The sequence below is a fragment of the Cebidichthys violaceus genome, unplaced genomic scaffold (genome assembly GCF_023349555.1).
Source record: "Cebidichthys violaceus isolate CVI_PGR_0920_01 unplaced genomic scaffold, fCebVio1.0.p SCAF_25, whole genome shotgun sequence".
In the NCBI taxonomy this organism is placed as follows: Eukaryota; Metazoa; Chordata; class Actinopteri; order Perciformes; family Stichaeidae; genus Cebidichthys; species Cebidichthys violaceus.
Window position 1 is genome coordinate 6,665,856 of NW_027176428.1, and position 27,382 is coordinate 6,693,237.

The 27,382-nt window shown below is 40.4% G+C and overlaps 1 protein-coding gene across 2 annotated transcripts in view; it reads right to left on the reverse strand.

Moving 5' to 3' along the window:
* Positions 1 to 55: 55 nt before the first annotated feature.
* Positions 56 to 27,382, reverse strand: part of rargb (retinoic acid receptor, gamma b) — a 34,527-nt gene continuing 7,200 nt past the window's right edge. The window contains exons 2-9 of one of the 2 annotated variants that reach the window (XM_068720157.1): positions 22,998 to 23,350; positions 6,530 to 6,678; positions 5,130 to 5,271; positions 4,845 to 5,008; positions 4,526 to 4,702; positions 4,107 to 4,311; positions 3,799 to 3,957; positions 56 to 3,150 (exon numbers count right to left, since the gene is read on the reverse strand). In XM_068720157.1, coding sequence (XP_068576258.1) covers positions 2,831 to 3,150; positions 3,799 to 3,957; positions 4,107 to 4,311; positions 4,526 to 4,702; positions 4,845 to 5,008; positions 5,130 to 5,271; positions 6,530 to 6,678; positions 22,998 to 23,166 — 1,485 coding nt within the window. In that variant the 5' untranslated portion in view covers positions 23,167 to 23,350 and the 3' untranslated portion in view covers positions 56 to 2,830. Of the gene's footprint in view, positions 3,151 to 3,798; positions 3,958 to 4,106; positions 4,312 to 4,525; positions 4,703 to 4,844; positions 5,009 to 5,129; positions 5,272 to 6,529; positions 6,679 to 16,375; positions 16,915 to 22,997; positions 23,351 to 27,382 lie in introns of those variants that run through there. The other variant, XM_068720158.1, reaches the window with a different exon arrangement.

The window sequence follows — 27,382 nt, forward strand, 5'->3', positions numbered from 1 at the left end:
TTCCTTGTAAAGGTGTGAAGTGAAAGCAAAGAAGACGACAACTGGACGCTGAAAGTTCTGAGAACAAAAAGCGCCTTTATCAAAATACAAGAAATACAACAACAAATAACAATTAGCAAACAACAAGCAACAAATAAGCAAAAATCTAAATGTAAAAACACAAACAGATCAGCCCAGTCTTTGTTTTTCTGTGTGTGTGTGTGTGTGTGTGTGTGTGTGTGTGTGTGTTTGTCAGAGCTATTTTGGTATAAGTCCAATTGAACTAAAAATCACGAGGTGTCTAAATCCCTGAACATCAAGACAAGTTATTTGCACATTGTAAAGATTGTTTATAAAAAGATATCAGTTAAAAAAACTCAACAAGATGTTACAGAGATAAGATGGTTCCAGTTTCAAAAGTAATTTGAGATTATGGCATTTTCTCTATCACACAATACAAAGTAAATATATTTCACATCAATGACTTTAATAGATATTTTATTAAGTAATGTTGTTTTATTTGTTTTTGTCCAAATGCAATGTAATATCTTTGGTCTTTTTTTAGTTTTCTTACTCACATGCTGACATATAGAGCTGAGGCCCTTGTGACCTCTTGGCTTATCTATTGCACCAGCTCAAATTCAAAAAACAAGTTTAAGAAATAGAAAAAGAAGATAAAACAGGAAAACATTTTAATATGAAATGTCGTCGTTATGTGACATTTAAATACTCAACAAAGTATGTAGAATTGACTGCCGATGTGCAAAATATTGACTGTGGCTCTGTGAATGTATGTGTGTGACACACTGAAGACAACTCATATCTTTTACCTCGGTCATTTGACTGTGATGTTTTCATCCTATAATATCACAAATGACAATTTAACAGTCTAAAAACATCATCATGGCATCAGGGTTGATTAATTAATACTTAAAATCAACTTCTGTGTACTCGATGGCTTTACATGTGGTACTAGAGACCTGGTCACATGGTCACTGCTTCAAAGCTGCTGGTGTGTTGCCACCGTGGTCATGTAGGATCTGTTTTCTGCTGGTTTTCGCTACATCTTCTCTGTCTCTGCTTCATTCAGGGAGAAAACATCTCCATATATGATTATCAGAAACATGCAGTCTTATTTTCAGATATCATACATAGCTGTATCTTTTTATCCCTAATATCAACAAACTACATAAAAAGTACGTTGCAGCTGAACTGCAATGCCATGAAGGACAACATGCTGATGGAGAATCTTTCCCTTACAACTATCAAGTAGTAGTTCAGTAAGAGTCACATTGTCTTTCATTGCATGTCAATTGTATACATCTTGCATAAAAAAAGCTGTATAGTCTCAATGAAAAACAATTCATAAGTATTTATTTTACAAAATCCATGTACTGCATCACTCTTTAGATGCAGCACATATGAACACACATCATTTGAAACTATCGCCCTGTGCTTCGGCAGACAGCTCACCCAATGTAAAGCTTTTGTTTTGTTGGTAATTATGTTAGATGGTTGCGACGTCATTTAATTGATCATGTGATTCTTGGTCAGCTTGCATTGGCATCAACATTCTAGTGTCCAACAAACTCCTTTCGGTGAATGAACTTCGAAAAGTTTTTAGCTGTAAAACCTATTTTGTATCTATTGATAAATGCTCTAATTGACACACTCATGCACACACACTCACCTGAGGTTTTCTGTGAAGTAAACTGATTTTCAGGGTTATGTCCATTCATAGCTCACTTTTACAAAATTAAAATATTATGGCTTCACAAAGGGCACGTGCATAATGGCCAACAACTCCATTTTCAATAATCCTACTTTTTGTTGAAGATGTTGATGCTATATCAGAACGTTTCTGAAAAAATACTGTTGTCAGATGAGATGTGGCCCTGATGGAATCAACCTGAGATTGTGTGATGACATTTAATCTACCCTGCAGATTCTTTAGTCGAAGTATTTAAAAAAATAAAATACTGTGTGTATTTTTTGTCGAGAGATGGAGATATGCTGCTGCATTTGTTTTGCATTATTGATTAGTTTCTTATTTGCATCACAAGCACCAGAGCTGAAATTGCAGTCTTCTTATTATTCTCTTTTGAACGTTTTACCCATCAGGGCTTTTCATACCACATGCTTGTCGTATTGTGAGTTTGAGTCCTGCTCATGACCTGCTCTCTCTTTGCAATTGCTCTATTTATTATCCTTGTTATTGCTTTTCACTGTGTCCAACAATGCAGAAATGCCTAACATTAAAGATAAGCTTGAAAAAAAAAACACACTATACGTCCAGTCAAATGTGAGCAGGACTGAGTGAAAAATATACAAAAAAAGTCCCACAAACAGGCAAAAAGACAGAACAAAAATGTTTACATGCTTAGAAAAACGATACAATAAAAAAATAAGTCGCAAATCTCTGAATAGTAATAAAAGGAATTCTCAGAAGACATTTGCGGCAAACGGACACCACATAGAGTTCTGTTGTTGCAATGTATTTTTACCATCAATTTTATATAAAGCATAGCCCTTATAGATAGCTGAGGAGTGCATTTTCTTCTGTCCACCACATCTCGTTCCTCTTTGGGTGGACAAAACACTTTTGAAATATCTTTTAGAGTCTCATTTTGGCACAGTGATTTCTCACTCAACCCACTTACATTTAGTGCTTTTGCTTCTCCCATTCCTTGCTTCCTATACTGAATTTAACATATTTTCCTTTCAGTCAACATATACAGTATATGTATGTGCTGTATGCAACACCGTTGTTGTATAAGAGCCTAATTCTGTGAGGTTTCCGGGAGGGCTCAGTGATCTGAAGGAGGAAGCAGCATCATCTTGTCTCTCTCTCTCACTGCGTTTTCCCAGTTACACCTTTCTTTTGCACGCCCGCCGCCGCCTCCCCCGACAGCTCCCCATCACTGTCTGCCCCTCGCTCTTTCTCCTCATCCCAGTAGTCGTCCTCTTCCTCCTCCTCTTCCTCCTCAACGGCTGACTCATCTGTGGCCTTCTCCTCTTGTTTGATGGCTTGAATAGCAGGGGGAGCGGCTGCGGCGCTGTCCCCTGAGTCACTGCTGTCCTCGAAGGCCTCTGGGTTCTCCAGCATCTCCCTGATCAGTGGAGGCATGGGGCCTGGGATCTCCGTCTTCAGTGTGATGGCTCTTTCTGCACCTACAGGCACACACACACACACACACACACACACACACACACACACACATACACACATTTATGTAATGGGTAGTGTATAAAAAGGACAGGAGAAAGCCTCTCACACAATATGAAATGTGGTTTCACTTTTCAAAGGAATCACTAACTGATTTGAAGAAGACAATGCTTCTTAGTGCTCTTATATGCAAATGATGGTATATTCTCTCTGACAGAACTATTTTGCGTACATGACTCTGACGATACAATGATATCAAATAATTTTTATTTCTCACTAATAAACTCTTTAAAAAATATTCTATGTTTTATTTTGGAATGAAACTGTTCCCTTGCTTTACTATTTTAAACTAGTCATCTCCTAAATAAGGCTGGGCATTGTTTGAACATTTTAAACAGTAGAGCCAATACCATACTTGAGTTTGGATACTTATACAAGTATAGACGTACCAGCACTTTGTCTAAAAATGGAGGAATCAAGGAAAGCGCAGAAAAATAAAAAATAAAAATCTGAACACACATTAAATGCCAATTTACAGGACTTAACAGTTTATGATCATCAGTATTGTGGATACATTTTGTAGGTACAAAAACGTTTTAAGGTTTGCTTCCAAGCCCTACTTCTGACCCATGGTACGTAAAACCTCAGCTTACCTTTGGTGCTGATTCCTCGGAGGTCTGTGACTTTCATCAGCATGCGGGGAAACATGTGAGGCTTGTTTGGGCGTCTGCGGCGGGTGTAGATCTTCAGAGCCTCTAGCAGCGGCTCCTGCAGCTTGTCTACTTTCTGTGGCTCCTCCAGATCCATACGGTCTAACACAATAAGAGAAAGAAAATCATTTTGAAGAGGTAAAGAAATGGTAGAAAAGCCAAATGATAGCAAGGAAATTGCAAACCAATGAGACAAAGTAAACATTTTTAAGGCTGTAAGGTAAGGATAGCAAGCTAGAAGACAACCTTACCTCCACAAATGAGGCAGATGGCACTGAGTAGGCCTGTTTCTGTGTCATCCATCTCCAAAGGCAGCAGCTGGCCAGCAAAGGCAAACACCAGCTCTGTCAGTGGGCCAAAGCCAGCGTTATGCATCTGGGTCCTGTTGAGTGTCAGGCCATCTGAGAAGGTCATTGTGTCCTGTTCTGGGGTGTAGCGAGTGCATATCCTCAGCATCTAGGAAGGGGAAGAAAATCACAAGACAAGGACAAAAGGCAAAAGGCAAAAATGGGCAGTTAGTAAAAGGAGGATGAAATTCAGTCCCAAAAAAAATCATGGCAGCTGTTCAGAATCATCAACAAGTTAAGCAGCGTGAATAATGAGGAAGCATTAGGGAGGTGGAAGGGGAGTTGGTTAAAAAGGAAGAGTAATAGGAGCATGTGGTTGGTACCAGGATGTCCAGACATGCAGATTTGAGGAGGGTGATCTGGTCAGCGATGGTGAGCGTAGTGAAGCCTGGTAGCCGTTTGGCAAACTCCACAATCTTTATAATGCACTTAGTGGACAGCTCACTGAACTTATCCCACAGGCCCAAGTCCAGCTGTACTCTGTGGTCAGCACTTGAATTCTGAGAGAGAAAAAAGGGACACTTTTGTCTGTGTGGCTGTGCAGAGTCCATACAGTGTTTGTCCTTCTGGAAAAGCAGTGAGCTAATGCATGAGTGGAGTGAGTGTTTAGGGGTGGATGTGATTATACATTAAATAACTCACTGTGGTGTATTTTCCTAGCTGGCACAAAGATGGAAAGGTCTCTTGGTGAGCTTTGCTGACTTTGTTAACCAGCTCCTGTAGTTCTCCACTCAGCTCATAGTTCTCTGGCAGCACCACCTCCTCCTTTACATCCTTCTTCTTTTTGTTCCTGTCGTTACGCACCGCTACAGGGAAACACAAGTGCAAGGTGACACACTTAAGAAAAACTTTCTCCCAATTAACTTTTACTTGATAGTAAAATATTTTTTTATGACAAAATTATTGCGGCCCATATTTTCTTTTCACCTTCTTTGGACATGCCGACCTCAAAGCACTTCTGCAGCCGACAGTACTGGCAGCGGTTGCGAGTCACTTTGTTGATCTGGCAGTTCTTGTCTCTGTGGCATGTATACACCATGTTCTTTTGGATACTGCGCCGAAAGAAACCCTGGAACCGATAAGAGAAAATGTTTGGCACACTGCTTGATGACAGGAAACAATGCTCTCAATAAGATCTCAGAAAATAGTTTTTTTCGCCATGCTAGTGCCCTGACTCTAGGGATGGCAATTTCATTTTGTCGGTTGGTTGTTTGGCCCAATGCTTTGGTCCAGACTGAAATATCTCAATAAATATTGGGCGGATGTTAAAAACATTCTCATCATCCTCAGCTTTACTAAGGGTTGTGAGATAATTAGCAAATGTTAGCAGGCTAATATGCTAAACTAAGACATGATTAGCATTATATCAGCATGTTAGCATTGCCATTGTGAGCCTGTTAGCATGTAGCTCAAAGCACTGCATGTCTAAAATTAAAATTATTTTTTACAGAGCACATGGCTTTAGACTTTACTTAAGTACGGTTTTGAGGTACCTGTATTTTACTTAAATATTTCCATTTTATGCTACTTTATAATTCTACTCCACTACAACTGAAAGCCAATGTTGTTCTTTTCACTCCACTCTATTTATTAAGTGGTACAATAATTACTTTGCAGATTCAAATTATTCATTCAAAATATGAACAAATAAATTAAGATGTATTTTTATGAATTAAGCAACCCCACAAGAATGTAAATCAGCTCCACCTTTACCAGCTGCAACATTCAAGTGATGCACACATTAATGCATCAATTATTATAACCCAATAATATTATATAAATGATTATGGGCCATGCTGCATAATGAGTACTTTTACTTTTGACACTAAGTAAATTCTATTGTTATTTTGCAATGATGTAGTGCTAGTTTTACTTAAAAGATTTGAGTACTTCTTCCACCACTGTGGACTGCGGTCTCAACTGTCTTCTTCACTGCTTCTTTCTTAATTGTGAGCATCCATTTATTGGTTTCTGTATATAAACCTCAAGCACACAAAACCTCTATTGTATGTTCTCCAAAGTTATATTTTTTTAATTGAATTTTAATCTCTAAATTTCCACTTTAACAACAACTTAATTTTAATTTAATACAGATGCAGTAACCATTTGGTGGTCAGTTACGACACAATAGTTGGCTCCGTTACATCAATAACGTGCAGTATTAGTCACTATACACTAGAGGGCAGCTTAACAAAAGCAAACTTTACAGCTACTGCAGCACTGACATCTGTCAGGCTCTAGTGAAACATCAGACTTTTCAGTGGATGTCAGCTGTTCACTTCATACATGTTCTGTAAACTCTTCCATGCGTCTCTGGCTTCTTTTACCTTGCAGCCCTCACAGGAGCTCACTCCATAGTGATAACCAGAGGACTTGTCCTGGCACACAAAGCACGGCTTGTAGATCCGAGGTGGAGGAGGAGGAGAAGGAGAGCTGGGTACCATCTCCTCTGAGCTGGTGCTCTGGGTCTCCACCGCTGCAGAAAGAGAGAGAGAGAAAAGAATTTTTTATCATATGTTGTTTAAAGTCTTTGGAACTATGATGAAAGCTAATACACAGACTGATTAAGAAGGAATAGTCAACAAACAACCCCCAACTCCATGCAAGCCACCCCTTGGAGCCAGAAGGCAAGCTCAAAGGCAGACATTTTTAAGAGAAAAGGAGGGGGCTGCTGATTGACAGGGACTTAAAAGAGACACAATTAGCTGATGGCCAGATGGCCGTGCTGATAAAATGCTGATTGGCAGCTGAGATTTGATTGGCTTCTCCATTTACTAGTGAGTGGGGGAGCAGCATACCTCTGTTGACTTTTTGACTGACATCTGAATTTTTGCATCTGTGTCTGTGTGTGTTTGTGTGCTCACACGCACATGCACAAGCTCACATTTTTATGTGAAAGGCTGTCGAACCAGACCGGCCTATATACCTCAAGCCCCATGTGAACAAACAGAGGCGGGATGTTTATGAGACTCGGCTGTCTCCCTCTGTTCCTTCTCGCTGTCTCGCTAAAGAAAATGGCAAACTGTATAACACCATTTGCTGGCCACAGGCACAAGTCAGTTAACTGCTACTAATGAAAACGTTCAAAACAAACAATGTAGAGCAGACGTAGGGACAAGTACGCCCAGCTGATTAAAACTGTAGTTTCTTACACTTAAAACATAAAAAAGAATGAAACACGCCTTGTACACATTTGAAGGTGATGACTAAAGAACAACAAGATTCCTCTGAACATGCCTTTCAACTTTCACCTTCAGTCACCCCAACTTCACCTCCCTCTGCCCATTCCCACCCCCACTCCCTTGTTTCCTGGCCCTAAATTCCTCAGTGCAGGCTGGACAGGGTTTAATAGTTGCCCAGGCTCATAAGCGGCCCTATAAAGGTTGTGTCTAGGATGGGAAGGAGGCCCCCGGCCAGGCTGACGGCCTCTTTATTGGGATCCAGTCACCTTGGGCAGCTATTCACATCAACAGCTCCATCCTTGGATCCCTTCCTTATAAAAATAAAGAATCTGGGGTCAAAAACCCCAAAGTCACAGCACCTCCTGTCACCTTCAATGGATAGCACAGGACTGAACCAAATGTGGCTCCCACCCCATCGCAGAAACCCCAACCTGAACCCACAGCCTGCCATTAACAAGAGTGGTAAGGTTTCAAAAAACAGAGAGGCGGAGGCACAAAGGAATAATCTGATAAAAACAGAGAGGAAGAAAGGGAAAGAAGGAGGTGAGTCAGAGGACAGAGACGTCCCAGTGGCTGAAAGGGTTAAATAAAATTCTGACCATTTAACTTTGACCTTGACTGTAGAAGGCCATTACTAATGACCAAATGACCAGCAGCTCACTTTAAAGTTAGAAAACGTGTTCAAATATTACACAACATTCAATTAATCATGACTGAATCTGCTGAGCAGTACTTACAGCTGTTGTGCTGCAGCTATTCATCAAACAATAAATAACTATGTTTTTAAGAAAGAGAAATAAAACTTTGTTCTAGGATTAGTTTTTTGTTTTATCCGCGATGTGATCCAAGGTTTCAAGAATGCACTGAGCTCCTTGCCCCCCTTTTCTCACTTGTGAGGATTTGATGCTTTTCTTTGTCTATTGATAATTAAATATATTTGAGTTTTGGACAAAATAAAAAATGTGAAGATACCAGCACCTTGGGCTTCAGGAAAATGTGACAGACATGTTTCAGTACTTTCTGACATTTTATAAACCAAATTAATTCCGATTTTGATTAATTGAGAAAGCTAGCAATATAGAAAACAATTGTTAGTTGCAGCCCTGATGGTAATGTTGTATGTGTATATGTAGTGGAACTGATGCTTTATCTTGTCAGACAGAGAACCAGATTATGAGATTGTCATTTCATATCTTTTCCCAGAAAATAACATGCAGTGTTCTCCAACAATGAGTGATTTAAAATGATTCAGCGTATGCAGGATAAAGTTAACGTTTCACACAAGTTTATGAGTAAACAAAGTGCTGCCTGTTAGGTAGGAGGTTATTCTAGTATGTATTCACTTTGGGGGGCATTAGAGCCCAGGTGTGGGAAGTGGAGCTGAATGAGTGGCACTGTAACTTGATCACTGTTTTCTGTTTATATAGTAACACTGACAATGTAAAAGTGGCCCTGAGAGAACAAGTGGAAAAATAGCTCCCATTGAAACGGAGAAGCTGCATCTGGCGCCAGGAGAGAGGTAATGACTGACACTGTCTGAAGGCGGGGAGAGCGGGTGAGGAGGTACGTGACTCCGAGAAACGTGAAGGAGGGAGACAGGGTGAGAGACGCTGGGCTCAAGGCGGCGAGAGAGAGGGGGGTGGGACGGACTTTACCTGGCATGGAGAAAGAAGGAGCCCAAAACTGTCAAGCAGCTGTCATCACCCTGAACTGAGCTCAGTCTCAGAGCCTTGGCTTGAAAAAATCTCTGTCTCTTTTTAACCTACAACTCACCCCTCAGTGTGTCACAACATCAATCAGCACACCTCTACTGGACGCAGAACAGACAAGATGACTCGTGTGAATCAGCCCCATCAGCGAGCTGGATAAGTCTCATACGGGAAACATGCAACAGAAACTATAAGCTATTCGTCACTGGACGAAGATGTAGGATTAGATGAAGATGTGTAAAAAAAAAAACTAGAAAGTTTTCCTTAACATAACTCTACTTGACCTACTCATATGTCTGGGTGTCTCCCACCTTCCTCCTCTTTACTCAGTGTTTGTTGTCAGATCAACACATCTCTGTTTAGACAACAGAAGCCCTTCTGAAAGCAGACACCTTCCTATCAGCTCTGATGCCTGACATTCTTGAAGAACAAGAATCATTCATGGGTAGTTTTCTAAACCTGAATTAGAGAAATAATTTCTGACCAGAATTACTACAATATCTGCCAACATGGACTCAGGAACAGCCACAGTGACTGGGTCCCAAATTCATACTACTCATGCTAATTGTGTACAGTTGTAGTTGTACAGTTGTATACTGTGCAGTTAGTATACTACAAATTAACTTTGTTAACCATTTTATACTAACAGGAAATAAAGAAATACCTGTGCCATCAGACGTCAGTAAGACAGAACTGATCCGTCATTCTGTATTAACGAGCGCATGAGAAAGAAAACACAGTGATTGACACCGTCGAGCATTCTGCAGTGAGCACAGTGAGCATGGGGTTTGTTTCCAGTGGTATTGAAGGTGTTTTTTCATTCCTCTTGGAGTGGCTGTGCAGTCGACACAGTGTGACATATGGCCTGTAGGGCCTGCAGCCTGGCTCAACCTGCCAACATCGTACATCTCATTGAACTCGACTTTGGCCTGGGGGCTTCAGAGAGCCTTGCACCGGAGAGGAGCGGAGGCTAATGCTAAGAACTGTAGCATTTTATACCGATATAAATATATATATATATATATATATATATATATACATACACACACACACACACACACACACACACACACACACACACACACACACACACACACACACAGCCAGGTGAGGCTGAGACAGAGATGCACTTCCTCCTAAAAAGTGAAACATTCAAGGAACATCTATTTTTGACAAATTCAACTCTGTAATCCCAGATTTCAATTTCTCAAAATTAGGAGGAGACAAGGCATATGTTGCTGCCAAATATGTATCAACATGCAACAACCTGAGGGACAGTGAATGACCTACACAAACGCACGCACACACACACACACACACACACACACACACACACACACACACACACACACACACACACTCACTCACTCACTCACTCACACAAAACATAGACACATGTGTTTGTTGAAATGTAATGTGAATATTGTATACATATATCATTTTATACAACAGTTGTAATGTTGTGTTTGTATTCATATTAATGTAATTGTGTTCTTTTGTACTGTATTTTTTTTTTTACTTTCCTGACGATAAAGCAAAAAAAAAAGAATTGAGAAATTATTTTGTGACTCAAACAGTAAAATTAAAAAAAAGGCAAAATAGCAATTTGGACTAATATATATTTTACACTGAGTCTATAAAAGATTAATTTGGATGGCAAATTGAGTTTTTACATAACCTCTCTACTCACAAAATGTTCAGCAGCAGACTGTGGAATGTGCATGCACATGTGAATCTGTGTGTGTGGGCTGCTGCATGGGGCCACAGGTCAGTTGGATTTTCAGTGCGACAACACTCACAGAAACATTGTGAGGACAGAGGAAGAGGAAAACAGTGGACTAAACAACATTCATCATTAAATAGCCATAACACATAAAAAGCCTTCATGGGCGAAGTTAATGCAACTTGTAAATTAAATTGATTGATTAAGTGACACTTTTCATTATAAAAATGCATGTGTCATGCTTAAAATTACTGTACTTGGTTGTAATTCAGGAGCTGATAAACAGTGGGGGAGAGCCACAACCTCAAATATGCTGAGCGAGTAATTACCACGACAGCAGGGAGGAGATGGGGAAGATCTAAGTGACAATCCCTTTCATCAACTGTTCTAAGTTCAATACCAGCGTCCCCTCCCCTCGCCTGCCCTCCCCCTCAGCTCAACCCTCACTAATAACCGTCTTCCCCCCTGTGTCCTGTCCTGCCTTCCTGCCCTGGCAGGAGGAGGAGTCCTTCCTGTCATTGGAAGCACCTTTTGAAGGAAAGGCTGTGAAAACCAGGCTACTGTCCAGGAGATGGCTCCATAAAAACAGCGGCACCAAACACTTAAAAAAGGAGGCAGAGACTAACACACAAACAATGGTGCACAAAGGCGCGCACACACACACACACACACACACACACACACACACACACACACACACACACACACACACACACACACACACACACACACACATACATAACCTCACTAACAAGACAGACATCTTCAACATCAATCCCTCAAACCTGCAAACTCCTAAGCAGTTTCAGATATACTGTAGAAATTTGGGCCAAAAGAGTATAAATTTAAATAAACAAATTCAGGAAGTCACAATTTATAATATTTAATTCAAGGCAGGGTTTAGGACAATAACTGGAAAACAACATTCACGTAATATTTTGTTTGTTCAATGGTCACAGACTTACGCTTTGTTTGTCTGCTGAGTGTGGGGTCGGGAGTGCATTTATGGGACAGGTTGTTAAATCTGAGTTTGTCCCTCCCATTCCTCATCATACATACAATACACTCTTTCTTTTTTTATAACACCCAATAAACCCAGCTCTCTATTTTTGCCCTTTTTTGATATTAGTCTCCCACCACAATACTGGGCAAGCTGAATACAACATTGAGAGCTGACATGACTTCTCAAACACATCTTCTGCTACAAATCATGTGGATTTGAAATAGTTTTAAAGCATTTAGGTTGAATTACGGCATGGAAATAATAAAGTTGTGCCTTAATGTATAGTAACACTGCAGTTATTCGCTTATACTTGGTTTCACATTAGCTTTTATACTGAAATGGACTCTTTTAGAACATGTCTTATCAGCTAAACCACATTTTTGATAGACATATAAGACAGACTAATGATTCAAAGTCATTACAGGCTAAAGTTAATGCAGTGTGGTGGAGACATGGCTGGAAGCTGCGACGCCTCGATCAGAGACAAGTTGTAACACGACTCACTGATCCTCACAATATGTTGGTTCCAAGCAGTTCCTCCAATCAGCAGCCTGGGATTGTCTCCGCTAGCCTTTATAAGAGTACTGTATGTAATTGCCAAAAAAATATGCTACTGAACATTGTTTTAATCAGGTTTTTATATCAGATCTTCAACTATTCATAAACTACAGTATTTGTCATGTGTGCATTCCCACCAGATGAGTCTGTAGGCGTTTAGATAAACGCTATATGTTGTAACACGCAAACTGTAACCAGATTACTGTGAATAACCAGATTAGAGTAATAATTTGATTACAGTATTTGCATGTTTCAGCTGTTGATAGGAAACAAAAGAAAGCAAGTCTGTATTTTTTTCTGTGTTGATAAATTCACTTCAATCAGTCAAATTCTCTTCCATTCAGGGTATGTCGTAACATGAAACCTTTTTTTTTCTGACCACCAATAGCCACTCCACTCCAATCTTGACAATTTATCTAAATCTCTTGATCTAGTTATTTCAAGTAAGGACATCTGGTTCTGGTTCTAATCAGTGTTGCCACAGCGGAACTCTTTTTTCTGTTTTTCAAAATTGACAAGTCTATGTAAAGGTGTTTGATGCAAAATACATTTTAAGATACTGGTAACTCAATTTCAAAGGTTTGCAATGGAAAATTGAAAGTTACAGGTTTAAGATACATTGTAATTGTCTTGTATTGCAGCTGCAAGAATCTCTGCTTTCTTTGAACACACTGACTGAACTTGAATTTCCAGGTTCACAGAGGTTGTTTAGTGTGTAAACAGTGTAATTTCTTTAGGAAAAGGCATCTAGAGTACAAGAGTATAGGCCAGAATTTCATGACCCAGTGACACAGATTGGCCTTTTTTTTTTTTAACTAGTTATACTGGCGCAGGTACAGACAAAATAATAATCTGAGCCCCTTCCATGAAATACAACATGCAGACACCCCCTGAAACTAATATGTTTTATCTTAGAAATCAGGCACATATCTCTGTTTTTTAATCAGCTACTGGCAGTAGAAGCATCCCCATTGTTTCATAGTTAGCCGCTCTCCTGCTATGTCATGACATGATGGTCAAGGAGCATTGTTAAACTAACTTTGAAGAACCCCTTTAAAGTGAAGAGGGTGCTAGAGAAAAGGAGATTATCACTGAATGAAGAGGAGAGCGTTTCCCCTCAAGGCCTGAAACACCGAGATACAAAGAGTTACGGGGGGTAGTTCAATCCCAAATCCAACTTCATCCCTCCACTCTTCTTTTCGGCTCTTGTCTATTTGAACTGCCCATGCCCCATACACAGCGCCTAATCTTATAATTGACCCTTTGTAATTGTAATTGAATCATTAAAAGCTCTTGGTTACACAACACAAGGCGTGTAAACTGAGCCGAGTGTGAGCAAAAAATAGACACACACATTTTTGCTGGGAGGAACGTACACAGACACACGGATACACGCTATTGGAAGAGGAAGATCAAGTGTAAAAAGGGGGGATGTTCAAAAGAGGAGAAAAACAAATGTCACATAGAGGGGAACCCCCCCACCCCAACCCCCCCACCCCACCCCACCACCATTACTGCACAAGAGGCGGTGACAGAGAAAGCGGACAGACTTTGGCATGTCCCAGCTCCCTGCAATGCCTCCTGACATTGAAACAAAGGAAGGCAGAGAGGTGCTGAACTGCCTCAAATAAAAAAAACACAGGAAAAGAGGACCCCCCTGTTAACACACACACACACACACACACACACACACACACACACACACACACACACACACACACACACACACTCAAACTCACACACACACACACGGAAAGGAGAGAAAGCTTGTGTCAAAAAGACACAGATGCCAAAATGCGCTCAGGAATTTAGAGTCACAATGTCCAACAGTGCATGTTCACTGAGAGCAACACAGAATCAGCAAACTCTTATTCACTTTCCAATGTAGCCCTTCTTTAATGATGACAAAGTCTACATGTTGACATGGACCATTAGCAAAATTATCAGTGTCAAAGGGTCAATGGAAATTAGAGAAACCTGGTTTTTATTTGATTTAATTGACAGACTCAAGAGGTTAACCATAATATTGTCTATTTTTAAAGTTCCCTAGTCTGTCTGAAATTATTTAAAATGTGAAATCTTAGAATAAATGAGATATATGATCAACTTTATAAATAGACACCAGCAGTTGTAGAACTGTTTGGTAATAACACTTAATCAGAACATGAAAACTATGCAGTCAAAGTTATAAGTAGGGCGGGAACGACTATTTTCATTATCAATTAAACTGCCAATTATATGATCCATTAATGCATTTGGTTAGTAAAATTAAAAGAAATAGTAGAAAATGCATGTTTTAATTTAAGTCACAGTGATGTATTTAAACATCTTGTTTTGTTTGACCAACAGTCCAAATAATATACATTTTCTATTATATAAAACTGAGAAAAGCAGCAAACTTCTAAATTGGAGAAGCTACACTCAGAGACAGGATGTTTTTTGTTTGAAAAATGACAATCGATTATCAAAATAGTTGCTATTTATTATCCTGTCGATTTGCAGTCCACCAGCCAGCCTCATGTTTGAGAGAGATGTTTTGAGTTTAAATCTATGCTTGATTAATAAATAAAGGTCTGAATGTCAGAGGTGAGAAACGTCTCTTTGCATGCGACTGACCATTAATGCTAACAGGGTACTTAACAGACAGGGGCTGAATCACCCTCTAAACCCCCGTGGCCAGTCAGGGAACATATTTTTACTTCCTTAAATCCATTAAAAAATCTGGACCAGCAACCTTCACCAAAAAAAAAATCAAACAGAAAACCACTAAACTAAACCTAAACCGTTTTTATAGAAAGAAAAGATGATTAATGAATATTTGTGGACATTTGTCTGTCAAAGTGGCATCTGGCGAAGCTCCTTAGCGAGTTGAAACAGGCCCTGCTGTGGTGTTTGTCATCGTGACTGCTCATCCGTCATCATTAGTGAGCACTGAGGACCTGCTTGATGCCCTGGTATCTAAATAAAAACTGAAGATAAATGGACTCAAGGTGCTCAGTGGGGACATCCCACACTGCAGAGAAGATATTTCAAACACAAAATAAGGTAAGCTCAGCTCAGTGACACATATGAATAGACTTCAGCAAGTCAGTTTCCATAGATAGATAGAGTCAATGTTTGATTTTCCAAGCCACAAAACCAAGTGTAACCAAAGAGTCTGAGAGTGGACTCCATGACAATAACAAAAGGTCTGCTTATTCTTTTGCCAGATATCGTGAATTTTTCTTATTTATCTTGGGTGACTGCTCCTGTGTTGTTGTTTTTTAACACTGTATCTTAATGTCTGATGCAATATTTGCCTTGTCTAGCCTTGAGTTAAGAAACGGCTCATGTGTAAAGTGATTCATGTTTTATGTTTTTAAACTCACTTCTCATTCTTACAGTCATCGTTTCTTCTGAAGAATACTAATTCTACTGTAGAATATTGCTCAAATGTGTTTGTCCAATTGCATAAGACTGCTCATATAGTGAAATGAATTAGTCCAATCGTGTCTTTGCTTATCTTACGCAATCCGTTTCTAACTAACTGTGGTTCTATGTGTATGAGTTTATTGGCCAAATCACAGCCACGTGATTTCAAGGCCCATTTGTGTTCAATCTGTCAGTGCTGTTTCTGTTTGGACGTCGCTGTTTTCTGGACACGTCGTCAGGTCAGGTCCCAAATAGTTTAAAAGAGCTGTCAATCAAGTGAAGTCATTCATAAAGAAAACAAACACGATGATGTATAAATATGCACTCCCCAACTCACTCACTCACTCTCACAAAGCACACTAAGCGCATAGACAAACAAAAAGCAGGGTGAGAATGGGTACATAGAATCGAAAGGAATCTGACTCTTCCTGTGGAGAGAGCTCTATGATAACAAAACCAGGACTCTGATAAGAACACACACACACACACACACACACACACACACACACACACACACACACACACACACACACACACACACACACAGCTGCTCTGTTCCACTCTGATGGACAGAATGGAGTACTCACACTGAATGCTGCCAGTCCCGGCCCAGGCGAAGGGGTCCAGGCCGGAGAAGTAAGGGGTTGCCTTGCCGAGCATGCATGATCCTTGTCCGGACACATCAAAGAGGGGCCGCGGGGCAAGCCCCAGAGCCTCCATACAGTCAAACATGCTCCTCTGAAATCACAGCGAACACAGCTAGCAGCCGTTTGTTTTGCAGCCAAGCTGTGAGAAAGTGACCGTAAAAACTGAGAAAAGGCTTCCTGTGACTGAAAGTAACTCAATGCCCTGCTGCTCCAGGTGTTCCCTGTCTTTCTGTCTCTTGTTGCCCCCTGACTGCCTGTCCTGTCCTGTCCCTTCCAAACTTAGTCCTCTGGTTGGACAAAATCCTTCTTTCTGGCCTTTTTTTCTGCTCTACAACCCAAACTTCTTTTTCCTTCTCTGTTCCGAGATCACTTGCTTGCTGGCCTGCCTGTTTTGACTTCTCTAACTGATCTCATCTCCCCTCTCGCGGGCTCTTTGGGGCCTCTCACACTCCACCACAGACTCAACCAACTATCCGCATGCTCTCCCAGCACAGAAAAAGGAGGTGGGGTTGGGAAAGCAGAAGAGGGAGGGGCACGTGCAAGAGGGGGTGTGTATCTGCCTTCTGATTGGTCGTGCATCAAAGTTTCTCTCCTTCCCCCTTTTTGCCTTTAAGTTTTCCAAATCGCCTCTTCATATTTCATATTTTCCAAATGAAAACAAACACTCCTCACCTTCCCTTCCTCCTCCCTTGACTCTTTCTTCTTTCTTTTACTGTATTAATTCCCTTTCTGTTTCACCACAGCAGGGAGCATTGCCTCTCTTCTAAACAGTACAGCTCTACCACCCTTAGCAAAACACTCCCACCTCACAAAGTCTGTTCAGAGAAAGTATGAAAGGGGCTCAGAGAGAGGACAATTAGGGAGAGTGTCATTTGCTAATTATACCCAACTTTCCCTGTAAATAGATACTTTCCTGTGGTTTCGGTACAGTACAGTAGGATTAAAGTGGCCACAGAAACACAACACACCTGCTCACACACGCTCAGCTAACCCCAAATTTCCCCAAAATTAAAAGCATATTACTTGACTATTGTGTTGCATTTTAATGATAACCATCAGCGACAGTGTGGTATTGTTTTCACCTTGTGAGTCTGTGTGTGTGTGTGTGTGTGTGTGTGTGTGTGTGTGTGTGTGTGTGTGTGTGTGTCATCATGGCATTTACATGTCTGTCTGTGGATAGATTTTGTCACCGCGATAGCGTCACTACAATAAGATGCAGTCATGAAACTCACTAGTTTATATTTCTAATTATTCTTTTTACAAAAAAGAAACTGAAAAAGAAAACCATCAACTAAAACAAAAAAGAAACAATAATGCTTTCATTTACGGTTTTATTATTCCCTGATAATTTAATTTAATGCAATGTGGTGCTCCTTGTTTGGAAAATGAAGGGACATTTATGAGTCAATTATTAGATTTTAGTTGTGTTGTGAGCAGCTGTTGATTTATCAAAGAAGACACAAATGTCCTAAGAAATGAATAGGAAGTCATTAGGAATTTGCAGACCTATAAAATATAGTGTTACAGAGGAGAGAAAAAAGAGAAAGTACGGGGGCTGAATATGAATGATATACAAGGACTCTATTAAAAAATGTACATTCAAAAACAATTTAGAAGAGTCTGCAGCAATGTAGACAGACCCCCTAATTGTCCATTAATGCATATCTAACATTTCTGCAATTTGGGATGAAAATTATGACCTATTTTTTAGATGACTTTTAAGATGAAAGTCTGATCTGTTTCAGTCCACGCATCATTCCTTCTTTGTCTTTCTCAACAGTCATCCATCCCCATGTCTCTCTATTGCAGTTTCATTTATTCTCTTTCTCTTTCCATTTGGTCTTGGCAAATCTAATTCAATTCCTTGAATTCAGTTCAAATTGGATTCAGTTATCGTCCCTCCCGGAGCTTATTGGATAGTTCAGCCACACTGAAGTGGGACTCCGCTGCAGGCAAACCACACTGGCCCGGAGTCTGGATAGTTTGTATACGAGACAGCCTCACCCACCTCCCTCTCCTCCTCCCTTTCCTTCCCTCGTTCAAGAGGGATGAACTCTGGAAGAAACCCCCACTGGGGCTTTAACACCCCCCTTAACACACACACATACAAACTGTTCTGCCTGTGGCTGCCTATGCTTCTTATCACCCTTGTGTGTTACAATTCTCTATTTTCTTTGTTTTTCTACTGTTGTTTGTGAGTTTTGTTTATATTTATGCCAACCCCCTGAATCCATTTCTTTAGATTTTTTTTCATTAATATTTGGAGAATAACAGTATGCACCCAGTCTGCTGTTTTTTTACTTACATTTTTTTTATTCATCTTTCGAGTAACCCCCCCCCCCCCCTCCTGGTGGAGTTTCTACCTGTCTGTCACCACCATGGTCGGGCGGCACACCAAAACACAATGATACACTGCAGGGAGCAGAACAGCACAGTATGAGCCTGCTGAGCTCTCCCTACACCTTGAGACAATTACCCGCCTCACAGCACCATGCCCCCTGTTGCTGCTTTGAGGAAAGGGACATACAAATGCAGGGTGAATGTGAGGAAGAAAAAAAAAGTCACTTTCTTTCACTTTTAAGGATACATAAGTTTTAGTTTATTTTACTTGGGCAAATTGCAGATCTCTGCCTCTCTCCCACATACACACAATTTGTAAGAGGAGCGAGTCATATTACAACTATTCACAATCAGGTTCTTTTGGCTATTCATCCTGTCGTCATGTCTGACACAAACACACAGAGCTGAACAATGGCCTTCTCTCTCTCTCTCTCTCTCTCTCTCTCTCTCTCTCTCTCTCTCTCTCTCTCTCTCTGTCTCTGTCTCTTTCTCCACCAGCAGCTCTGCCGGCTCGGCCACAGATATTTGCACAAAGTCTCACTGCGGTCATCAGCAAGCGCAACAAATATAGTCACAAATGTGAGGCAAGGAGTGCAAGACTGCTGGTTTGTGATATTCATGGGTGTTGGAATGTGCAGCCTACAGAGTGGAAATGTGTGTGTGTGTGTGTGTGTGTTCGGACGCACGGACAATTATGTGTGTATGTGCTTAAACAGAGTGCCTGTGATGAAAGACACAAAGAAAAACACACAAGCCTCGCTCTGTGCCTTTAGGTTCAAGTTACTAATATCACACACACAGACACACACACAGACACACACACACACACACACACAGACACACACACACACACACACACACACACACACACACATACACACACACACACACACACACACACACACAGGCAGACACACTCAAAACATTACAAAGAACAAGATGTGACTAGTACAGAAATTACGAAAGGACATTGTGTTCATTGTGGAAAAATACACTTCTTTTTCTCGTGATTAGCAAGATTTTTCTTCCGTGTCATAACTAAACTAGAATTTTGATGTTAACAGAATTTTAATGTTAATGCCATGAAAAAAAAGACAAAAACACATTTTGAAAAATATTTACTTAAAATCCAAAGATATTATCATATATTTAAACTAATTCCAGGAAGCACGAGGCAGATAACTTTAACTCAAAAGAGTTATTTGTGTGCTCTTATACTAATTCCCTTTTCCCACTGCTATTAGGAAAAGAGGAGAGAATTTACTGTATGATTGAATATACACCGGAGAGCTTTTGATGTGGATATCCGCTAATTTTACATCCAGGGATGTTTTGAGTTTCATTTCATTGGAGAACAAAGTCCAGTCTTCTACTCACACTGATTCGGACCTGGTTTGAATTAATTGGCAAATCCCACTTAAACCTCTAAAGTAATTTTGTAAAATTAACTAATGAGAGATATGTAATTTATTCTAGCTTCACTTCGTGGCAAAGAATGGGCTCATTATTAGTCTTCCTCATTCAAAATAATCTGTACTGAAAACATCAGTTTACATAAGGGATGTCTATAAAGTTAACAAAATGATTTCCTAAAAACAAACTGATGGATAAATATGTCAACTCCTTTGCCACATCATGAGCAAGATTCAAGAGTGCAAGCGAATCCCCGCTAGCAGACATAGTCAGAAGGTTCAGTTCGTCCTCAGGCGAATAATCCCACAAACTTTGGAATTAAGGTGAAAGCAGTGACCTACTCTCTTCCCAATCTTGTTTGTGTGACCCATAACTGCATCAAAAACTGCCAACATTGCTGGCATCTGTGAAGGTATTAGGTGAAATCTGGGTGCACAAAAATTGGTGGGGAAGCAAGACGCTGTTTCAAGGTCTTAAAAGCAGCTTGACAGGCTGACATCCAGATGAATTTGGACCCTTTCTTTTTCAATGCTTTGAGAGGCTCTGCTATTTATGAGGAGCTGGGAACAAAGCGACGGCCCCAGCCAGCTATTCCCAGACAGCTCTGTAGCCCTTTGATATTCTTTGGCACAGGAAAGTCCTGCTTTGACAAGACTAGTTACCTGTCAGTTAGATTGCTAGCTAAGGCGGAGACCTTTCCACTCTTAAATAACTCCTTATTGAATAAAATAATATACAGTCCTTGAACAAAATCTAATATTGTGAAGAAAAAAACCCCATTTAATCTGATGCAAAAATCCTGTAATAATGGCATTACTCTGATTTGTAATTACATTTTTGGCGCTAAAGGTTGAATATGTTTAAGTGCGGAATCTCATTATCTGGAAAAGTAATTGTTGAATCACTGGTATTCATTTTCAGTGTTATAAATGTGCACTGTGGGTCAATTAACCTGAACTTAAAAGTTACTGCACCTTTAATCTATTTTGACAACGTTGAGATGCCACAAGATTGTTGTTGATGTTTTAAGCCTGGTTCATTCTTTTCTATATGTCTTACCCACTTTTCTATCTTTCCATCAAATGGCAGTACACGCATACAAGCCTCACTTGTCTTACTTCACTACACGCTCAACATTACCAAATATATGTAAATGAAGGCAAAGAAAAACAAAGAAGACAGAGCAAGACATTGCAGAGTTAAACTTTTAACTGAAGTTGGATTTAGGATTATTTAACGTATGTTACTTTGTAGTCTCATTTCTACAAGCTTAAGAAACCAAATGTGGTTTTATCACAATCTACTATTTCTTTCTTGTTTGCCTCAACTGACAACTGTCACTGTCACAAGTTGACATAATGTAGATAACTGTGATTGATTTAGCGATTCTGCATTTACCTGACAGGTTTTCTGGGCATTTTGTTTTGTCACATTAGACCACCTGTAACGATCCTGACTGACATAATGTGGCCCAGCCCCTCATATCTTTCTGTCTCTGTCTCTATATGTATAACAGTCCCAGAGGCAAAAATGTCAAAGATGTAATGACATTGTGACACCAGATGTCAGCCTTACAGGATGAGAGATACAGTGTAAAGGGTTTGGTCTGGACACTGCACAGTCTACAGAGTCTATTGGTCAACATAGGGATTAATATGGATACAAGTTCATTTTGGACATTTCTTCAACATATCTGCAGCAGTCAAATGTAGAGAACTAGATTAAACTGACGATAGTAGCATTCATATTAACATACTAATGGGTTCAAGCTACAGGTACCTGTATCTATTTACTCTAAAATTGCAAAAGTTGCACTGCACAGGAAGTCAAAGAAATCTCGATATATAAGGTGAACTAAAAGAGATGACAAATATATGATAAAATTGTATCATGCATAACTTGAAATTGCACAAGCATTACAGGGAAATAACAGTGTGGAGTGCAAGGAATTATAATTTAGTTATAATGCAGACTCAATAAAACAGTGCTTTGGTGCTGTAATGTCTGAGTAATATAACAGTAGTTAATTTTGAAAGAAATTGTAGTATATGAAAAAAAAAAAGAAGTAATTCACTCCTCAAATCAAATTCCTTTTCACAGTACACCATGCTGACAGTCTTTGCGCGACTCTCTCTGAGGTCTTGCTGAGTCTCTGTGAAGCGCAATAGTGCCCCCTGTGACTCAAATGGTCTCTATCCAAACACGCTGCTTTTGGAGGCTGAAATGAGAAACTCTCTCATCTGCCAAAAGCCCCATCCTTCTTTGAGGAAATTTATGTTGCCTTGTACTAATGATGATATAAAACATTTAGATTTAAAGGAAAGCGCCAACTTACACAAGGGACCATGCTATGTTTGTGTTTTTTCCAGCCTGCCCTCTCTGCTATCCGCCTGGTTTACCACATGAAAAAACTCTCTTCTAATCTATTCTCTCCTCAATGCATGATTTAAAGCCTGATTATAGCCACAAATTGACCCTGAAGACAAAAATTTGTGTAGAGTCTCAACTGTTTTACACAAAACAGAGATCTAGCACACGATCATGTCATGTGTTAGTGTGTGGGATCAGGATTTCTTGCCTTCTGATTCAACTTCTGAACAGCTGGAACCCTCATGATGATATTTTAAAACATTTTCGTCAGCAATCTGAATTAAGCTTTCATTTAGATCAAGTGATTTGCAAAGAAACTTCGTTTGTAAACGTACATCTTTTAAGGCAATATGCTCTGTTACAGTGATGTATAATAAATCTCCATAGTTGTTTTTTGTAAGTTGTGTAAATGATTAATTCATTATTTTGTATTACTTACACAATGCAGCCATCTCTTTGGGAAGGTCTGTCCCAAATCGGCCGAAAAGGTGGCTACTGGCCAGCAGGTCAAAGGGGGAGTGGCTACGCATGGAGTTAAAGGTGAACGGGTACATAGCTTGGGGGAAGCCGGTCATGTGACGCACTTGGTGCTCCCTGTTGGTTGCCATCGTGAAAAGTGCCGCTGGAGGTTCGGGTGACTGATTGTGTTTCTGGTTGTTTCGTCTCCCTGCGTCGTCTTTGTCAGGGCCCTGTGTTGAGTTTGAAATGGCCTGCTGCCATTCAGCCCCGCTCAGCTGCGAGAGGGATGCTGCTGAAACAGGAAAACAGACCAGGAGCCACGTGACCAGGACTCTGTAGAAAAGGAAAGAAGAGAAGGGTTAGATACTGGAACTAAAGTCAAACCTAGAGAGCACAGGGGCTTAACAACTCACCTAATGTCAAATCAATTCAACAATTCAAACAAAAAATCAGTAGCCAAAACAATCAAAAGCAAACTCCAAATGAAGAATAAAATCGTGGAAGACAAAGAGCAAAAAGAGAGTGCTGAAGAAACAGCACCACTTCTCTCATGCTTCTTGCCTGTCTTCAAAGTAGTGCAATGATTTCAGGCAACGCCATATGATTTCAATCAGCAGAACCGTATTATAAAGGGTCTCTCTGTTCCCTCTGCCAGCCTACTTGAGAACAGCCAGCCACAACATGGGTACAATTAACCCTTTACCACAACAGACACACATGACCTACTCGTTCTCATTGCACCCCACACCATAAAAACCCTCCGCTGTGCCCTCTGTGAAGCACAGAAACCGCTGAAGGTTTGAGGTGATCAAAGTGTCTCACCTTTTCTGACTCACATAGTGACTCTGTGTCAATAAGTTAAAAGAGGGCGGCTCTCCCATCTTTCTCTATGACTCTCTCATCCCCTTCAGTGATTTCAGAGGTGGGTGGAGCTTAACTCTCTGTGGTGGAGCTGTGTGGTAAATACAGCTCGGCAAAAGAATGTCTTGTTGTTTTGGGCCTGCTTCGACATGGGAATCAAACACCCAGGGTGGGTGAGACACAGACGGAGAGAATTATGAATTTACAAATGTCCCCCGTTGAACTCCTAAAAAGAATACACAGATTCAGTCAAAATACATAGTGAAGAAATACATATTGAGAGGAAGAATCTGTCCTTTAAAATAGCAAACCCTTGTCCCTGTCTCTCGATTGTGCTGACAGACTACTAAGGTGCAGAAATACAACTATAGTAAACACTGTATACTCTAATATATATTGTAGTATATATATATAGTATTATATGTAGTATAAATATACGTATATAAAGATGCAAAGGGATGCCCCATACTCCACATGTGGAGGTAAAAAAAACGGCCACAGCAGAGCCCTTTTACAGGACAGAGATATGCAAACATACACATAGACACAAATGGTCACACCACAGCAACGGTGTTAATTTAGCATGAGTACACGATTCCACAAGTTCCATCTTAAAGGGTCAGTTCAATAAATTACCTCTTGTGTTCTTGTGGTATCTCAACATGCAGATACGGATTTAATTTGCTCAGGTTTTGAGATATCTCTTCTGAGATTTTTGAAACCCAACCCAATACAATTTAGATTGCAAGCATATTAGACGCGTTTTTAATTTGCATGTCTCACGCAACAGATGCGCTGTCATCTGTGGAGTTGTCTGCACTGGCTTCATGCATCTAAGCTGCAGTTCACTGTGTAATGAGTTATATTGACTATTTAACACTTCCTCTGAACAGAAACTCTCAGTGTGTGCCCTGTTAGATGTATTAGCTCTGTTAGATGTATTAGCTCTGTTAGCCAAACCGCAGGATTCTGCTGCCTACCCACTGCTAACGGCTAACAACCTCCTTCTACCGAAATGAGAGGATGCATTCTGTTGCCGTCAGCGGTCGGCGGTCCAACAGTATGCCAGATTAGTCATGGACAGACAGACAGACAGACACAATGATGCACACGCGCACGTGCACACACAACCAAATACATAATCTCCCGGGGGAGACAAAAATAATAAAAATCACATGTAACTTTTACAGCAACATGTCTTTCCAGGAGAAGGATTAATGTTCATCTTTTGTTGAAAATGTTTGAAAGAGGTGTTGATTCAATTTGGAGGCTACAGTTTGTGGTGCTGTTGATTTGTATTGCATCATATGGAGTGGTTTTTCTAATATTTAGTCAGCCCTCACTGACATAAATGGGGTGGACAAAATAATAGGCTAATCATCAGGCATCTGTGCTGCTACTATTAGAGTAAAACTATTCTACATCCTTTTGTTGTTGCAGCATCTATTTATTCCCACACACACACATTACACATTCACATACAAAGCCACGAAGTCAGCGAGTGTTGTTTTTAAAGTCATATTTCCCATATTGACTTTTTTTCTGTAACTGCTTGGCTCTGCTGCGGTTTTTCTTCACTGCAAGGGCCAGTTAGGGAGAGTCCCTGCGACTATTTTCACAAAGAACTTTTGTGTTTGAAGATCAGAAAATGTCAAACACAGGTTGGACAAAGTGTGTAGTGATTAAAAAAAGTGATTACATACATGGTGTGGAATGGTCACATTCTGCAAAACATAAGCATGCACATGCCTCTCTAAAAGCAGAACACAGAAACATACAAGCACGGGCATGTAGGCTGCAGAAGTGAACATACACAGATGTTCTGTGACTTTAATCATGTTCATGGGCGAGTAATCAGTGGAGAACACTGCGTTCACACATGCTAAAGCATGCAATTCACCTTGAAAAATCAAGTAGTAAGTACAGGACGAGTATCCCTCCACAGATGTAGCTATTGAGTATTTTGACTTGAAAAAAGACTTTGAGTTGACTCTTTAACCAATTTAAATTCAAAGACCGAAATCACCAGTATGGAAGCCAGATGTATAAAAGGATCGAGATGAGGGGGAAAAAGTGTTGAAAGCTGAAAAAAAGGATGGAAAATGATAGAGGGAAACAGAGGAAAAGAAAGAGAGGGAGTTTCAAGCATCTGGCAGGCCATGTGTAAGAAGTGAACAGAGGCCTATTAATTAGAGCCATACTGGTAACTGGATTAATAAGAGAAAGAGCGGACTGTGGTAAAGCAGCATGGGAGGAGGCAGAAAAAACGGGCCGAGCAGTTGCAAAAAAACATACATAAAAATTACGCCACGGTTTTATTTCCACTAATAAACTATGAAATAACGTGTGCCCAAGCCAAGGAATGGTTTATTTCTGTCTAATGAGTAACACCCCTCCACCCGCCCCCTCACGCTCCCTCCAGGGGGAATACACCTTGGGTAGGGCAACAAACGCAGTGCTGTGTCTCCGGGCCTCCAGGCCTCAATGCTGCTTTTATGAGACCTAGCTGGGTCAGGTCAGACTGGGTCGCCTGGTCCTGGTGCTGCTGACACACCAACACAGGCATTCACACACACACACACACACACACACACACACACACACACACAACTGATGCTCCCTTTCCCAGACTATGGGGATTAAAAACAGCTTTAGTGTAAAAACGTTGGGGTTTTCCACCTCATACGGTCAACTTTGTTTTCACATAACTTCCATCAAACTACGCTTCCAGAAGCGACCTCATTGTGTTCAGCGCATTGCTGCAGAAGTTGTAAACATCTTTGAATTGACAAAAACAACTTTTTCAATAACATGTTTTAAGTGTTTATTAGCAGAATCATCTGGACATGGTTACCCTGGGTGTAATTGTGACAAAACTTTGTGGTTGAGGTTATAGTTATGACACTACACACACACACACACGGAAAGTCAGGACTGAGAGTCACACTAAGCTGGTTGTCATTTACATGTGAAATCGACATGTCCAGAGAGTGTTAGGAGCCCACCTCACCAAATTTGCAACATGTAAGCAGCGTGATGCCATTTATTTTCGCTCACTTTGACATGTTTAACTAATCAAAGAAAACAGCATACTTGCAACCCCTGCATGCAAGAGTCCTGTAGAACGCACAATCTGTGGGCGACAATCGTTTGTGAAAGGTGACACTGCAACCGCTTGGTTCTGCATGTAAGCGGCCCTTGAAATTTTGCCTTAGGTTGTTTTCATTAAAAACAGAGCCGACCCTGAGCTATTTGGTGCTCTATAGGCAAGATTTAAGCTGGTTCCCCGTTGTATCGCAGCCAGCTCCACCACCAATCATTGTGTTCATATACTCACACAGAAAATGTACTTTATGTCTTCGGGATTAAGCTATGCAGATCATTTCTCAAAATTAAAAATGTGGTATAAGATATTGGTGTGATGCTGTGGCCCACCCAGAAAATAGGGCGTATATAATATGCTTCATAGTTATGTTGAGGGCTTTTTTGTAATACTTCGGAATT